At 39.5% G+C, this 17,976-nt stretch overlaps 1 protein-coding gene across 2 annotated transcripts in view; it reads right to left on the bottom strand.

Moving 5' to 3' along the window:
- Window positions 1-633: 633 nt before the first annotated feature.
- The window catches only part of LOC148055428 (uncharacterized), a 31,447-nt gene continuing 14,104 nt past the window's right edge, over window positions 634-17,976 (bottom strand). For both annotated transcript variants that reach the window (XM_087760289.1, XM_087760290.1), the window contains exon 3: window positions 634-9,924. In XM_087760289.1, coding sequence (XP_087616415.1) covers window positions 3,715-5,055 — 1,341 coding nt within the window. In that variant the 5' untranslated portion in view covers window positions 5,056-9,924 and the 3' untranslated portion in view covers window positions 634-3,714. The remainder of the gene's footprint in view (window positions 9,925-17,976) is intronic.

The following is a 17,976-nucleotide window of genomic DNA, read 5'->3' on the forward strand; positions in this document are numbered from 1 at the left end:
ACATTACGTATACTCGCTGCCGTAATCTCTTTTGCTGACTTTTTTTTTCAAATTATCCAATGGTTTCCAGTCCATCAAATACTTGGATGGAAGAAGTCTTGCACATTTGTATTTATTGAATAACTTGGGGCAGGGAGGAGATTTACTTTGGCAAGTGAATTTAGAATCTTAGTTCCTCATCATTATTCCAAAGCCTATTTCCTGGCATTGGAAAGTTGTTCGCAATAACCTGCTCTCTTTTTGTAGTTTTAAAACCCAAACTGTTTCATCACTTTAGGTCAGCTAGCAGGAAGTGACTGATATATATCATTTATCCATGGAGTTTTGATACAAAAATTCATGGATGCTTCTCCTCACAGTCTGAATCCCCCCAAGGGAGAAACGGAGTATTCAGAGAGTCCCTGAAATGAAACTCAATAGCAACGAAGTTACTATTAAGCAGGTATCCTTTATTGCAGCGCTGGGCAGCACTGGGGATTCTCCACCATAAGTGCTCCACCGATTTGGTGGACTTTCAGAGATTATATACTATAAAATCCTACATATTCACAGGATTTCCGAGAAATCATTTACATAAACATGAGATTTCCTGGAACTCATTAACATATGCAAATGTCCGATCCGCATGCGCAGTTGTCTCCCGTGGTGGTCTTCAGGTGGTCTTTGGGGGGCCTTCAGATGAAGGCTCGTAGTCTTCTTCACTGTGCTCGCTGATTGACCTCTACTTCTGCGCAAACTCAGTCCCAGCATCACGTAAACGGTGTCCTTCAAGGCTGTTGTCATCCTATTGTGACTTCCCATCTTCCATGCATTTGTTCTCCCAAGGCCCAGTTGTCTGGGATGGGATTATCCCGGAGCCCCCTTATCTTACAACCGTACTAACTACTCCCTAAATCACAAAGGCCTTTCTTTTGTTTAGTTAAGTGACTAAGATATTTAAATATACTCCTTGCCCCTAGGCTTTTCAGGAGGCATTTTGATGCAGTGGCTTTGTCTATCTTGGCTTTAACCCTTTCAGTTTCATGGTTAATAATTACAGAGTTTGAAACAAGCTTCTCTCTAGAGCAGTCTTTTTCTTGAAAAACTACATTTCATCCTAACATTCCCCAGTCAGCTCTACTTCTTCAGCTTTGAAGAATTTATCTTTGAACACACTTATCTAGCCCAGCTTCCCCATTTGTTTATAGAAGACAATAAAGCTTTTGTTTTTCTTTTTTTTTTTTCTGTAAACTAATTAGGGACTGTCGTGGTTTAACCCCAGCCAGCAACTAAGCACCACGCAGCCACTCACTCACTCCCCCCTTGGTGGGATGGGGGAGAGAATCGGAAGAGTAAAAGAGAGAAAACTCATGGGTTGAGATAAGAACAGTTTAATAATTGAAGTAAAATAAAATAGAACAGTTAAATAGGTAAAGCAAAAGCCGTGCACGCAAACAAAGCAAAGCAAGGAATTAATTCGCTACTTCCCATCGGCAGGCAGGTGTTCAGCCATCCCCAGGAAAGCAGGGCTCCATCACACGTAACATAACGGTTACTTGGGAAGACAAACGCCACCACGCAGAACATCCCCCCCCTTCCTTCTTCTTCCCTCAGCTTATATACTGAGCATGACGTCATATGGTATGGAATAGCCCTTTGGCCAGTCTGGGTCAGCTGTCCTGGCTGTGCTCCCTCCCAGCTTCTTGTGCACCCGGCAGAGCACGGGAAGCTGAAAAGTCCTTGACCAGTGTGAGCACTACTTAGCACCTATTTAGCAACAGCTTAGCACTACTTAGCAAGAACCAAAACATCAGTGTATCATCGACATTGTTCTCGTCCTAAACCCAAAACACAGCCCCATACCGGCTACCAAGAAGAAAATTAACTCTATCCCAGCTCAAACCAGGACAGGGACCTAGTGAGACTGGGTAATGCTTATAAAGCCCTTTGGAGATAAAAGTAGCTGTGTGAAATTCTACCACCAGGTGACTGATGGAGATAGGAATACTACAGGAAAGAAAACAAGTTTCAGTTAAGAAGTTTTACTTTGATACATTATGAAGGGATATAACATTCAATAGCATTAAAATGTATTTTATGTATGTCATAGGACACCTCTGTTCAACTGTTTTGATTTTGAAAGCCTAGCTGTTACCTCCTCCAGAAGGTCTGCGTGCTCTGAGTAACACAATAAACTTTACAGTCACTCTCACAGCCTAAAAAAAAGCCATCCAGCTGTGGCAATAAAAAAACAGGTTGGTAAACCATTTTCTCCTGTATATACCTCTGCAAGTCCTTTCCTTCTCCATGAAGTAGACTATTCAATTATTCCTAAAGGCCAGCAAGTATGGGTTACTTTGGGATAGAAAGTAAGCAGAAATACCAAATACCAAACATGACAGAAGAGTGTTTTCAAACGATGTCTTAAATACATTCTGCCACTTTTTTTTTCAAGTCTGGATATAGTAGAAACTTGGAAAATTATAGAATTATAGAATATTCTGAGTTGGAAGGGACCCACAAGGATCATCGAGTCCAACTCCTGTCCCTGCATAGGACAACCCCAAAATTCACACCATATGTCTGAGGGCACTGTCCAATTGCTTCTTGAATGTTGTCAGGCTTGGTGCCATGACTACCTCCCGGGGGAGCTTGTTCCAGTGCTCCACCACCCTCTGGGTGAAGAACCTTTTCCTAATGTCCAAACTAAACCTCCCCTGGCATATCTTCCTGCTATTCCCTCGGGTCCTATCATTGGTCATCAGGGAGAAGAGATCAGTGCCTGCCCCTCCTCCTCCCCTTGTGAGGAAGCTGTAGACTGTGATGAGGTCTCCCATCAGCCTCCTCTTCTCCAGGCTGAACAGACCAAGTGACTTCAGCCGGTCCTCGTATGGCTTTCCCTCTAAACCCTTCACCATCTTCGTGGCTCTCCTCTGGACACTCTCTAGTAGCTTCGTATCCTTTTTGTACTGTGGCGCCCAAAACTGCACACAGGACTCAAGAGGAGGCTGCACCAGTGCAGAGTGGGGCGGGACAATCACCTCCCTCGACCGGCTAGCAATACAGTGCTATCCACCCCAGGACACACTGTTGGCTCATGTTCAACTTGCCGTCGACCAGAAGCCCCAGATCCCTCTCCGCGGGGCTGCTCTCCAGCCTCTTGTTCCCCAGTCTGTATGTACATCCAGGGTTGCCATGTCCCAGATGCAAAATCTGGCACTTGCCCTTGTTAAACTTCATACGGTTGGTGATTGCCCAGCTCTCTAATTTGTCCAGATCTCTCTGCAGGGCCTCTCTGCCCTCGAGTGTCAACGGCTCCTCCCAGTTTTGCGTCATCGGCAAACTTTGATAACAAACCATCCAGTCCTGCATCCAAGTCATTTATGAAGATATTGAAGAGCACTGGCCCTAAGATGGATCCCTGTGGAACCCCGCTAGTGACTGGTCACCAGCCTGATGTAACCCCATTTACTATAACCCTTTGAGCCCGACCCGTCAGCCAATTGCACACCCATTGCATTCTGTGTTTATCCAGCTGTATGCTGGACATTTTGTCCAGGAGGATACTGTGAGAGACAGTATCAAAGGCTTTACTTAAGTCCAAAAAGATTACATTGACTGGCTTCGCTTGATCAACTAGGTGGGTAACCTTGTCATAGAAGGAAATCAAGTTAGTCAAGCAGGACTTTCCCCTCATGAATCCGTGCTGGCTGGGACCAATGACTGCGTTGTCTTTCAGGTGTTTTTCAATAACTCCCAGAATAATCTTCTCCATGATTTTGCCAGGCACAGAGGTGAGACTGACAGGCCTGTAGTTACCAGGGTCATCCCTGTTGCCCTTCTTGAAGATCGGGACAACGTTTGCCAGCTTCCAGTCAACTGGGACCTCCCCAGATTCCCAAGAGCATTGAAAATCATTGAGAGAGGTCTCACTATGACATCAGCCAGCTCTTTCAGTACCCTGGGATGAATCCCATTGGGCCCCATTGACTTATAGGGATCCAGCTGGAGCAGCAAATCCCACACAAGTTTGGGGTTGGTTGGGAGTTTGTCATTCTTGCAGTCATGGTTCTCTAGTCCAGGGCTTTGGGGGTCCCAGAGCCCATCATCGGTGTTGAAGACCGAGGCAAAGAAAGCATTAAATGTCTCTGCTTTGTCTATGTCCCTGTTTGTGAGGTGACCGTGCTCGTCAAGTAATGGGCCAATGTTATTTCTCGCCTGCCTTTTGCTATTTATATATTTAAAAAAGCCCTTTTTGTTGTCCTTCACAGTACTGGCCAGCTTCAGCTCTAGTTGAGCTTTAGCCACACGTATTTCCTCCCTACAGTGGCAAACAGCATCTCTGTCGTCCTCCCATGTCGCCTGACCTTGCTTCCACTGGCCATACATTTTCTTTTTTTGTCTTAGTTCTAGCATAAGATCCCTACTCAGCCAAGCCGGCCTTCTACCTCGCCTGCTTGACTTCTGACATTTTGGAATTGCCTGCTCCTGCACTCTTAGGAGGTGGTACTTAAAAAGTGACCAGCACTGATGGACCCCAGCACCCTCAAAAGCTTTTTCCCAGGGGACCTTACTAAGTAGTTCCCTGAGCAGCCTGAAGTCAGCTCTCCTCATATCCAGAGCTGAGGTCCTGCTGGCAGTTTTCCTCCTGTTACCATAGATTTTAAACTTGACTGCTTTATGGTCGCTGTGGCCAAGGCAGCCACCAATCGCCACATCACCCACAAGACCCTCTCTGTTAGTAAGCAGCAAGTTGAGGAAGGCACCTTTCCTGGTCCGTTCTCTTAGTACTTGTACCAAGAAGGTATCATCCAGATGCTTTAAGAATCTTCTGGACCTGCTTGTACCAGCTGTGTGGTATTCCCAGTTGACATCTGGCAAGTTGAAGTCCCCCATAAGGACAAGGGCAGATGACTTGGAAGCATCCCTTAGTTCCTTAAAGAATAACTCATCTGTGTCATCATCCTGGCTGGGTGGCCTATAGTAGACTCCCACAAGGACATCCACTTTATTTGTCTGTCCCTTAATCCTTACCCAGAGGCTCTCAACTGTGCCATTGCCAACTGCTACCTCCATGCATTCCAGCCCCTCCACTACATACAATGCCACCCTGCCGCCTCACCTGCCCTGCCTATCCCTCCTGAAGAGCCTGTAACCATCCATCATGGCACACCAGTCACAGGACTCATCCCACCAGGTTTTGCTTATGCCTATGACATCGTATCTCTGGGACTGGGCCAAGGCATCTAGCTCCTCTTGCTTAGTAGAAGCTGATCTCATTACACAGAGAAAAATCAATGGTTTTTACCTCTGTAGAGGTAATTATGTCAGTGTGCCAAATCAGCTGGAATCTCAACTGAAAACTAAAGCTTTTATCTCCATCAATAAAGTAACTCCTGCCAGGGAAACTGGAGTGATATCTTGGCATAAGGAAATATCACCAGCGCCAGGGAAATAATCTGTTCTCTACCTTCAATCAGTACTGCTCCTTTTGAGAGATGCTTTCCTCCCGGCTGGTATCACATACCATCAGCAACTCAGGAACAGAGCATTCTGCTATAATCATGCAATTCACCTTCACCTGTGCACTTGAAACCTTTCACCTTCCATGAAACAGAGTATGTATACACTACGTGGCAATGCGAACGAACTCACTAGAAGGCCGGTCCTTCTGCAAGTTAGAGAGGTAGAATAATGAAAGATGATGAAAAAATTAGAGCAAAGCAACTCTGTCTTCAATGCTTTCTTTTTCAATACCTTATTTTATGATATCACTTACTTTCTTCCAGAGGAGATGCATCTACAGTCTGTTGCATAAGCAGTTTGGACAGATTCTGATTAAATGCTCAGTGTATGCCTAGTCCAAAGCATTTTCCATCTTTTATTGAATACCTTTCATGACCACGATGATAGGTGAATGTTTGTAAACATGTGCCAAAGGCAAAAAAGTTGTACCCAACTTTTTTTCCAAACTTTTGTATCTGTTCACTATAAAGAGGGAAAATGCTCACACTCTTGATGACTAAGACGACACTACCTTTTTTGCAGAGCTAACCCAGGCAACAGAGAACCAAAGAAAGTGCCAACATTCATCCCTTTGAAATAGACAGCAAGAATATACTTTGTTGTAAATCGAGTCACAGCCAAACTGGTTTTCTAATCTGAAATGAGTTTTCAAGAAATTTGATCATTGAACAAGACTTTCAGTGGCAGAAATTCATTGGGAAACAACTCTTTCTTTGAAACTCAGGATTTTATTTTTAACAGAAGCAGGTTTTAACACCCAGGGGAACTGCTGAAGCATGGAACCCCATACACCACATACTCAGGCCTCAGTTTTCCTTAACTAACACTGAATGCGCAGATGGCAGCAGCAAGTACAACACACATCTTGATAGTGCCAGAGAGGAATACCAGAGGTTTCTAATTGCTTTGATAAATATTTATCATGACAATAACAGGTGATCAGCTTTTATATATTGCCATTAAGAGAGACTGACAGTACATAGTAAAAGCTCCACTGTAGGATACACAAGTAGAGCCTCTTCTAAGCCTTATAAACAGAAAAATCTGGGTCAACTTTCAAGGGAGAAAGAGGTGCAATCTTTTAACAAATTTCATGTTCCTAGTCCAAGTCCCCATACATTAGAGCTAGAGCAAATTAATTTTTTTAAAGAAATGTAAACTGAAGCAAAGACTTAGCATTGAAAATTTCAGCCACAATAAATGTAAGGATACTAACTTCAATTGTTAAATCTTTTAAAGAGAAACTTCTGGCTTTGGACAGATTCTGATTTTGAGAAAGAAAATGGTCTAATTTTACAATAACTGTTTGTTTTGCATTAAAAAGTTACAATTAATTTAAAAAAGCTGATTATCCCTCTATTGAAATATGTGTGTCTAGAAGTGACGTGAGTGCCTCATGAGAACTGCCTTTGGTTGTTTCACTTTTTCATGTTTCACTACATGTCAAAGTATCTGCTGGATAAAATACTCCCTGAAGAGAAAGTTTCCTTCTCCAGCAACAGGAAATCATGGTGAATGATAGGAAGTCTAGCCCGATCTACAATTCCAATTTCAGTCAGCTGCCATCTAGTTAGTACAACCTGCAGTGACTAGAATGCAATTCAGTACACCAGAAGTAGACATCTTTTTTAGGAAGAGATAAATCATGTTTTAAGCACCAACAAACAGACTGATTAGCTACACACTGAATATAAAGGGAGTCTATGATGGTTTGCTATGAGATAGATGCCTGCATTGTAGGTATCCCCATTTAGTCAGCTGAACCCAGCTGAGGTATCTGGGTCAGGTACATTGAAGCAGAAGCATACTTTCATCCAACCTGAGGTAAGTCAAGCACTAGGAGAGCACATGAAACATTGCTGGTGTCTCCATAGCCATATAAAATTACTAGAAACGCTACTTGGTCAACATTTACATGTCCAGGATGCAAGAGCATGTTAAATTGATTTTACTTTGGGGAAAAAAAAATTATAAATAAATTATGTGCATACATTTTTATGGTATGAAGTTGTAAGTGCATTTGCTTTGCTTATTTATGTTTGATGTACAAGGCATACAGAACATTCATCCAAAAGATGCTTGCAAATCACTCAAACTTTCACATTAACAAAACATGTCTAGAAGAAGGGAAGATCAGTCTACCCAGGGACTAATGAAACAAAAATTACTTATGCTTTTTAGCAGGTTTTGATAGCTAGAGTATTCTGTATTAAAACTCCCCAAACCCCAACCATACTTCCACAGTAAGACTATGAAATAACTGAGTGCTTGGACCTATTATATACAGTTAAATGAACAAAATGACATAGGCGACTGTTGAAAATATATTGATAAAGCCTTATTACTTGAATCTTACAGTATTCATTTGGCCCAGAAACACTTCATATTTTTAGAGCAGTCATCACAAAATTTGCTTCTAAATTGTTGGCAGTAATATATGAAGAGAGGTTGGTTTTGTTTGACTATCAGCAATTTAAATTGAAATGTAAAAGTGAAACTAGTAGCATTATAACCTTGTAAATTCCTTATGCCATTGTTATGTCTGCTATCTTTATCATAGTTCCTGTACCAGAACTCACAGCTACCAACTTCTTTTTGTCTCATCTGTAAAAATTGTTGTGAAGGAGTGGACAGCAAGCAGATCAAGGAAACTACCCCACGCCAGTCCAGGAACCCTTACTCAATGTTATGCAATTTTTAAGGGGAAAAATGACTAAGATCAAAGTAAGATTGAATTCACTTGGCAACATGAGGAAGGCTCCAGGGACATTAATAACATTCCTTGGACAAAGGAATTGTTTCTGTGGTGGATATGGCAACAGCATATAGTCTGACCTGGTGAATTACCCCTCCAATAGTTTCAGTATACAAATCCATTTTCACACAGATTGTTCACAAAGATTTACTAATACAAATGTTTTCAGTCAGTTGGTTTTGATTAAACAAATCTGTTTAATCTGAGAATGTAAAATTTGTGGAATTCTAAGAAAGAACTGAAGGTACCAATTTAGTATTTTGAGGAAAAGTGTTACTACTGTTTTTTTGCAATGAATGCAAAGGGTACTTTAACCTGACAACCCTTCCTTTGTTTCAATGCAAGGTCTGCCTGTAGCAGGGAAACAAAACCTAGCTTGTGGACTCAAACTACCAGTTGATCAAAGCCCATGCTATGTAACACTTACAATACAAAATTTCTTCTGCCCTGAATAAATTTGCATAATTGACAGAATTTAGATTAGCTCAATTACTTAAACAGAAATGTATTCTTCTGATGCATTTCATCACTTAGCTTCATACTGACAGTAGCTGATGGAATAAAAATACATGTGTTCAAAATTAACTATGTACTAACATTTCCTTTAGACTGAATTTTAACCCCTTCCCTCTCTCTCTCTTTCTGGAATTTTATTTCCATTAGCAAAGGAGATGTCCTTCTGATAATAAGCTAATACTAATGGCCTGGCTGCTAAAATTATTTCAGTTTCATTCAAACTCACCAGCATTTTCCTTGGAGCATGGCTGCAATTATGAATAATTCACTTATCAATAACCAATTAAAAGCACATGATCATTAATAAAATATACTTCCCTGTAGAAAAAAATGGCACCAGCAGTCACGTGAAAATACAGATTACATTTTAAACTAGAATATAAACTGATAGGAAATGTGTTCACTCTTTCTGTTAATGCCACCAGGGAACTGGAAGAAATTTTATCTTGTTTCTGAAGGACTGAGGAGAAGAAACATTCAAACATTTTTCTTTTAGCTTGGCAAGTATTAGTACCTACTTTCTATGACAGCAATGCATTAAAACAGGAAAAAAAGCAGCACAGTTCTAAACCAAAAGTAAGTCAGAAAAAAACCCATGCTTTCTTCAAATTTATAAGTACAACTTGAAAATACATGGAAAAAGTTTAGATTAGCATAGTAAACAAACCACTGAAATAACAGTAACATTTTAGTGATGTGTCTCACACGTTGTGTGTGAAATTATTAGCTTGAGTTTGTTAACAATTTTTTGTGTAATTCATGTGCTTTTTGTACTTCACGTTTACTTTTTATTGTAATGCATGCAGTAAAGCACAAATTAATTAAGATATGTTTTTAGTATCTTGGTTTTTATTTTTGCCATGGTTTTGCTACACATGGCAGGTATCAACGCATAGTTGGAAATATCAATGAATTTGAAATTTACATGAAATACTGGTAAGGAATTGTTAGGAAATTAATTCATAATAGGGAGGTGTATCTCCTAAGTGACATGGGCTGAAATAAATATTTAACTTCGCCTTTGTTCTCTAATCTGGCTACCCACAAATTACAGCATTACATGCAATATGTCAATTTACCTTAAAAAGTTGTCAGTGGCCTGAGCTAAAGCTGCCTAAATGTCAGGATGAGGCGTGAGACTGCCATGTCTGTTTGGAGGGAAAGAGAAAGAAGTTATATGTCACACGTGCTTGCTACTTTCCTTGATACATTTCTGAGTGGTGTTCATCTATTGCTGTGGTAGAACTGATATAAGAACATGACCAGAAAAATAATATTTTGAAATACAGCTAAAAACTGTTGTAAAAAAAAAATTGCTAGAAATACAGAGAATGAAAATATGTGTTTTTAAACTACTGAAGATGTACCCCATTAACTGATCCTTAAACATAGCTAGAACAGTACAGTACCAATCTTAAGGACTGTTGGTGGACATATAGTTACTAAAAAGGCTACAGCTACAACCTAAAAATGAGAAAGTGTAATTCTCCACTTTGTTCCTATATACATTTCACTTTGCAAAAAATCTGGATAAAGCACAAAAGTATACAAATATTATACCGTGAAGCAAGAACACAGAAAATTTTCTACACATTTGTGTTCACTTGCACAAAAAAAATTCATTATTGGCATTTCATAGTCTATAGTTTAAAATACAGGTTAGAAGTAAATGAACGAGCAGTGCTTCTCCTCTACTAAACCATCATGCCTTTGGATAAAAGAGATATCCAGTTCCTGCTCTGAGGGCAATAAAGCAAGACATTGCTGATGTTGTTTCTGGGAAACTTTTATATGCTATAAAAGACAGATCCACAGTGTGAGGATAGTCCTTTAAGGATTGTCCTACTTTTCCAATCTTCTTTCCAAGAAAAAAAAAATTTATTCCTTTTTTTGAATAAAGGCTAAACAGGTCCACTGGACTGTCAGACAAGTTTCCATAAGCATAGATTTCTAATGTGAAGAACAAATAGGGCAGAAACTATTCTTTTCGAGGGAAGGCACATTTTAAAATGATGCAACACTTTCTGTAAGTAGCAGCTTAGTATGCTCCAGAGAGCCATTACTACTTTGCAGCCACAGAAGGTCTCTGGTACCCATTAAACCAGCTATCACAGTTATTATTTTCTGCAACTTTTTGTACTTTATACTAATTGTGCTGAGTTGACCTTGGCTGGCTGCCAGGTGCCCACTAAGCTGCTCTATCACTCCTCTTCCTCAGCAGGACAGAGGGGAGAGAAAATAAGATTAAAAACTCATGGGTCGAGATAAAGGCAGTTTATTAAAGAAAAGCAAAGGCCATGCACAGAAGCAAAGGAAACAAAACAAACAAACAAATTATTCTTTACTTCCCATCAGCAGGCAATGTCCAGCCACTTCCTGGGAAGTAGGGCCTCAGTACGCACAGCAGTTGCTTCAGAAGACAAACACCTTAATAACGAACGCCCCCCTCCCCTCCTCCTTTCTCTTAGCTTTTATTGCTGAGCGCAAGGTCATATGGCATGGAATATCTCTTTGGTCAGTTTGGGTCAGCTGTCCTGGCTATGTCCCCTCCTAACCTCTTGCCTGCCCCCACCCCAGCCTACTGGCCTCTGTGTGTGTGTGTGTAGGGGGTTGGTGTTGGAGAGACAGCCTTGATGCTGTGCTGCTCAGGGTAACCAAAACACTGGTGTGTTATCAACACCTTTCTAGATACCAATACAAAGCACAGCACTATGAGGGCTGCTATGGGGAAAGTTAAGTCCATCCCAGCCAGACCCAGTACACTAATATACATTTACTAATGTAAATGTAGTGCGAACACATCACCTAATCTTTGCACCCTTTGATAACTTAAGTCCAGCACATGCTACCCTATATATATGCTCTTCCACAAAAATACTCCCTTGTGTCAGCTATTCATCACAAACTGGAATAATTAAGGCCCCATCTCCTTAATGGGCAATGGAGTTCAATGAATAAAAAATTAACAAAGCAATTATTAATAGACATTTCTCAGCTTGTACACTGTAAACTAGACAAGAGCTTAATTTTTACTTTGGGACTTTTTCTGAGAAATTTCTGTAAATGAAAACTGTTACTTTGAATAGTCCACAGTGCAAATTACTACGTTATGAACCTGCAACATAATAATATTTTTCCTTAAGGAACTTATTTATGAGAAAATTTCTATTTCACTATAATAATAATGCATTTTATTTTATGAAAATAAGGATGATATTGCACCTAATGGAAAATGCTGTTTACGAGTACAGTAGTAAGGCCTTTAAGCAAACTTGCATTTTGAGCAATTTTAATTTTATCTTCCTGACTCTTCCCTAAAGCTTATGTTTTACTGTAATAAATAAGTTTGCCTTTACACAATCCTTAAATATTTACTAAAATTCCTTAGTTCCAAATTAAATAATATTCATAATTAGTATATTTTTTAAATTAAACAATTTGGTTAATGCACATAAAACTGTAACCAAACTGTCTTCTCCTTTCTAACCACAAATAATAGCTAGTAATTGTCTGCAAATCGAGTTTCAAGCAACTACAGAGGAATAGAATTTAGTAGAAACACTATATTATAGCAGCATTCAAAGAGGTGCAGATATGCAGCTGCACATTGTGAAATATAAACAGCATTTCTTTTAAAACAGTTGCATAAAAAAGTTCAGCAGGAAAACAAATACATTCAAAAGGCTAATTAATGTTTTTTAGAAGTGCCATAAAATACTAAATTCTCACTAATACTTAGCATTTATATAGTACTTTACATTTTTGAAGCGCTATACAAATGCTATCTAGATGAAATGTATTATCCAAAGGTAGAATACAAATCCAAAATGAATGGTGATCAGATGAATGGCACCATGACAGTAAAATGTAATGTAATTACTACAGAGAGACTAAGTATTTTATAAATCAGCTAGCTATGCATGAACTATAATGGAAGATCACATATTTTACAAGGGGAATGTATAGATATGAAATTATTACCATTCATGAAATAGGTTTCTGTGACCACAAGGAATTGACACAGGAGCTGTAACTGGCTCCACAGGCTTAAAATGCCTAACTCGTAAGTTGTAGGAAACATAAGGAAACCCCTTCAGTGATAAACAGACAGGTTATTTCAAGTGCTAATATAAACAACTTTTAAGATCCATCATCCTTATACATCAATGCGGATTCCGTGTTTTATAGACATTAATTCTCTAGTGCCTGTTAAATACATAATAAATGAACATAGATGAGGTAAAGATGCTGTAATTGCCACATACAGCCAATATGGCAAAGGAGAAGTTTTTCCAAATGGGCAGATCCAGAGGCCATGACGAATCCCGTCATGGATGTGATGAGAAGTCCAGGATATGAACAACATCCAGGGAAGAAAACACTGTGAGTTCTTAAGCCTGAAAAGGTGCATAATAAACTTTAATGTCAGAGCCACAACAGGAATCACAGTAGAACAATGAAGAAGTGGTCTCTGTGGAAGAGTCGGAGCAGCCTGCAGAAAAGAAAAATATAATTGGCAATGGCTACAATTGTGACAAGAAAATAAATATTTCATGGATGTTTACAGGTGTATTATCAAAGTGGAAGTGCAAAGAAAAACATACTGTTCCTTTCCACTGCAACTGATCAAAATCAACACTATGACTGTTTAGATGTATGAGAGCTGTGTGCTGCCCTGTCAGTAGCAGGGCTCAGGGTGCTGGGACAGGCTTTTCTCTATTGTATGATATGAATCATGCATCCTACTAAGCATTACCAACAGCAAAACAGGAAGGGAGAAGGATGAGGTATGCTATTTGTCATATAGTCATGTGGTATACAGGAACATGTACAGTATGCTGCACTGATTATATGTATTTAATTTCAAGATAATTAATATTTAATATGCTTTAATGGAATTGCTTTTCAAAAATACATCCTGTATAATACTATTATAATGTATAATGTATATGCATAATATACCTGTGAAGTTATTTTAGTTCGACAATATCCAATACAGAGTAGTAGTTTCCAATACAACAAAATTGGACAGGGAAAAGACACGTTCAGAAGCTAACGTCTGAGTCATTTGTGATTGGTGTTTTTATATTAACAACTTTGCTTAATGTTAACTCAGTTGAAAGCCTGATATTTGGGCTTAATAAAGGTGAACGTCTAGCTAGTGAGAGTCCTCACTACAAAGGAGATTAAATTTAGCTGTTTTAAGAAGTGATAATTATCAATTTAATATACATACTTGAGAAAATATTCTGGATGTACTTACTAGCAAGAGCTAGAACTATCTCCATTTTTTTTTTATTTTAGGGAACTTGTTTAAGCAACAAATAAGTAGATTCTTGTTTCTGTAAGCACAGGAGAAATGATAGCACATTACTAAAAGATCTATACCGGTGAAAAATGAGAGGCATGACTAGCAGTCAAAGCAGGGCGAGCCCCTCAGCAAACTGGTTACCAATGCCTAGTAACTAACATTCACCAGTTTCATCAGCATAACTGTAATCAGCAGCAAAGATTCTCCAATAGTAGTAACCTTTCAATCTTCTCTCCTTCTAGCTCTCCAGAAGTAATTAATTTTTTGCTCATTTAACCCTATTTCCTTCACAGCTTTCCAGAGATTGATCAGCCTGGTCCTCAGTATCTTCTGTTCCATAAGCATAACTACAATTTGCTGATGTAATATAAATTGGCTCAATTCAGATACTGGTGAACATTTGGAAAGACTGTAACAGGCCCCAGAGACACACTGTTTGCATATGATGGTGCATCTGACTTATGTTGAACATATCCCTCACTGCATCTACTGCAGAAAGCAAACAAACATCACTACAAGACACAAACCAATAACCCATTAATGCTTCAGCTGTGTTAATTGTTGCAGGATTCATCAGCTACGATACCTGCAACTATGGGACTCTGGAATAGCTTAATTGAGTTCTCATGGATAATTTAGACAACTGCTTGGAACCCTGTCTTCTCTGTAAGGAAACTTTGATGTAGCCTTAGCCAAGAAATACAAAGATGAGGAGTTATGGACTACCTTGGAATATAACAGCCTGTGCCCTAAACCAAAGCCAACAGTAAAAGGCTTGCAGAAAGCTTTGCTCTATTAGCTTCCCACCACGTGCTTGTCCACAACTCTCTTAATCAGGTGATGGGATTAAAAAACTCACAAACCATCTCAACAACTTTTAACTGTAATGGGACAGACCCAACTCCTTTAAGTTGGTGCAAAGGGTGTATTTTCTGCAACTTCATTTCTGTTTCATACAAGCAGATTGTTCACAGATTAAAATAGAAAAATCTTGTGATGGTGTAGGGTAGGTGATAAACAATTTCAAAGACAGTCAGATTTTTGTTACTGTCAGCAAGAGCCTAAAACATTCATACTAGCCTATTTTTGAAAAACCACTCTGGATGGCGATACATTTTGGCAGATATCCTATTGACTGGTCACTATTTCTACACTTTGGGAAAAAAAAATAAAAATCAGTGACGCCTTCAGTGGCAAAGTGCAAATGATTCTTTTCCCTCTGCCCTATGGAGGTTAGATGCCAACAGCAACACAGTAAGTAAGGAGAATTTGAATGTTGATTACTTATGCAATTTATCAGTATTAGTGCTGATCTTTATCCAGTTTTGGGGAGGTGATGCTTGAAAATTTTTCATACAGAATTTTAGATGGCAGGGTTGTTCATACAGCAAACCTGAGCGCTCAATTTTAGCAAGAGAAAACCCTATTTTGTAATTGCAGTACAGCCATCAGGCTTCTGAAATGCTGTTGCCCAAGTTCTGAGAGAATAGTCTGTTTTATGTTCTGTAACTAGAGGAACATTTACATCCTTGAGTTGCCAAGCCCAAGAGACAGACACATAGTTCTATTTGGCAATATAAGCTGTTATACTCTTTCTCCTAACAGGCAAATTTGTTTGCCTTTAGAAATCACCAGATCTTTAAAAAAATAAAAAAATAAAAACAACACAAGCCTTTTCTGCCTTAAACCTCCCAGAAAAAGATCATCATGGTTTGGGTAGATTTAGGGAGACATCTACCATGAAAGAGATCAGGCTGCAGTTGCAAACAGAATTTATTCACAACACAAATGACCTTTTCCATTTGCCTAAACATGCAATCAGGTGCAAGATCTTCTTGAAGTTCCTGCTCCTCCAGCCCCTCTCACACACTACAATGAGCAGCTGAAGACAGGAGACAACAATCACATCCAGTAGAACCCAAGCAAACTCTTTACTTTAATACTCAAGGGGAGAGCAAGGAATTTATAGAATCGTTAAGGTTGGAAAAGACCCTTAAGATCATCGAGTCCAACCATTAACCTAACACTGCCAAGTCCACCACTAAACAACGTTATGTAACAAAGCGGGCTCCCTCGCTCATATTCTGTGATGCTTCACAAGCCTGAAGTCCTTAGTTTTGAGGCTGAGTACGGATCTGTAAATTCAATAATAAATTAATTGTGTATGTGCAAAGCTTATTCTCCAGTTCCAGAAATGCTCCCATGCAGCCCAGGTTGGTCAGCAGTGGCACGTTAACCAGCTGTTATGTACATTTGCTGCTACAATCTTGTTTGCCACCAACTGCATTCTCTACACTTTTAGAAGCTGGTGAGTCTTAAGTAGCAAGCTAGCAATTCCTGTGCATCTGTTCTGCAACATGAGTGTTTGGGCTACAATCCTGAGGGACACTTCTCATTGAAGTCATACCTGTATCACATTTAGCCCATCATGCTGCTCTTGTTTATCAGCAATGCTGAATGTGATGGCAGGCTGCCATCCTGGTTTCAGCTGGGATAGAGTTAATTTTCTTCCTAGTAGCTGGTATAGGGCTGTGGTTTGGATTTAGGATGAGAATAACGTTGATAACACACTGATGTTTTAGTGGTTGCTGAGTAGTGCTTACACTGGTCAAGGACTTTTCAGCTTCCCATGCTCTGCCAGGTGCACAAGAAGCTGGGAGGGAGCACAGCCGGGGGGGTGCTGACACAGACTGGCCAAAGGGCTATTCCATACCATATGACATCATGCTCAGTATATGAGCTGGGGGAGTAGGCCCAGGGGGCAGTGATCACTGCTCAGGGATGTGCTGGGCATCAATCAGTCAGCAAGTGGTGAGCAATTGCATTGTGCATCACTTGTTTTGTATATTATTATTGTATTATTACTGTTTTACTTTATTTTACTTCAATTATTAAACTGTTCTTATCTCAACCCATGAGTTTTCTCACTTTTACTCTTCTGATTCTCTCCCCCAGCCCACCAGGGGGGAGTGAGCAAGCAGCTGGGTGGTGCTTAGTTGCTGGCTGGGGTTAAACCACAACAGCTGCAGTAACTTTCACCTTCAGAGCTAGTCAATGAGATGGATTCTTAGATTCTTCTACATTTGTGTGCACATAATACACAGTAAAAACTACCTGGAATACAAAGAACTACAAGATCTAAGTAGCAAAGTCTTTGTAGACTTTATACTTATTGCAAAAAATAATGTGGGCAAAAGGGTAGATCACATGCTACTTGGTACACAAGTATTTATCAGAGTAAACATATAAATACCACAGGTGACTATTTACCCTGAACACTCCAGAAAAATAATGATGAAACCATGAAAAACAGTCCAATAGCCAAATAGTCCAAGCAGCAAGCTGTATCAGCAGGAACAGGAGTAGATGACTGGAGGAGTGTGAAGGTAGCAACTGGAGGTAGATGGCAATACTGCCTTGTACTGCACAAAGGGTTACTTCAAAAAAGTAACCCATCATCAAATTTAAGAGTGATGATGAAGAGCTTTATAGATAATTGTATATAGTAATGTGAAAAATACCATTGTTACAAATTAGTAATAGTGGTGTGGTTAGGTAATTAGATTTCTTAATTTATTAGTTACTTTTTAATGTGTTGCATAAGCAATAAACATTATAGTCTCTTAAATCAGTTATTCTCAATCCTGCAATTTAAAGAAGAATGGGACTGGAACTAACAAATAAGTAGTAAAAAAAGTATCCCATGAAGTAATAAATTACATAGGCAACAACCTGAAATTACAACATGACACTGAAAGGTGCATCATATTAATGTGAGGAAAGCAAAATCACATACTATAATCAGGTCTAGCTAGCCAGGCAACAACACAGCAGAAAAGTTTATGGGGATTACATTATATCACAAACTAAAAAGACTCTGATGGCATTG

This window comes from Nipponia nippon, unplaced genomic scaffold (genome assembly GCF_047370975.1).
Source record: "Nipponia nippon isolate SJK-2023a ecotype South Korea unplaced genomic scaffold, ASM4737097v1 scaffold_22, whole genome shotgun sequence".
NCBI classification, from domain to species: Eukaryota; Metazoa; Chordata; class Aves; order Pelecaniformes; family Threskiornithidae; genus Nipponia; species Nipponia nippon.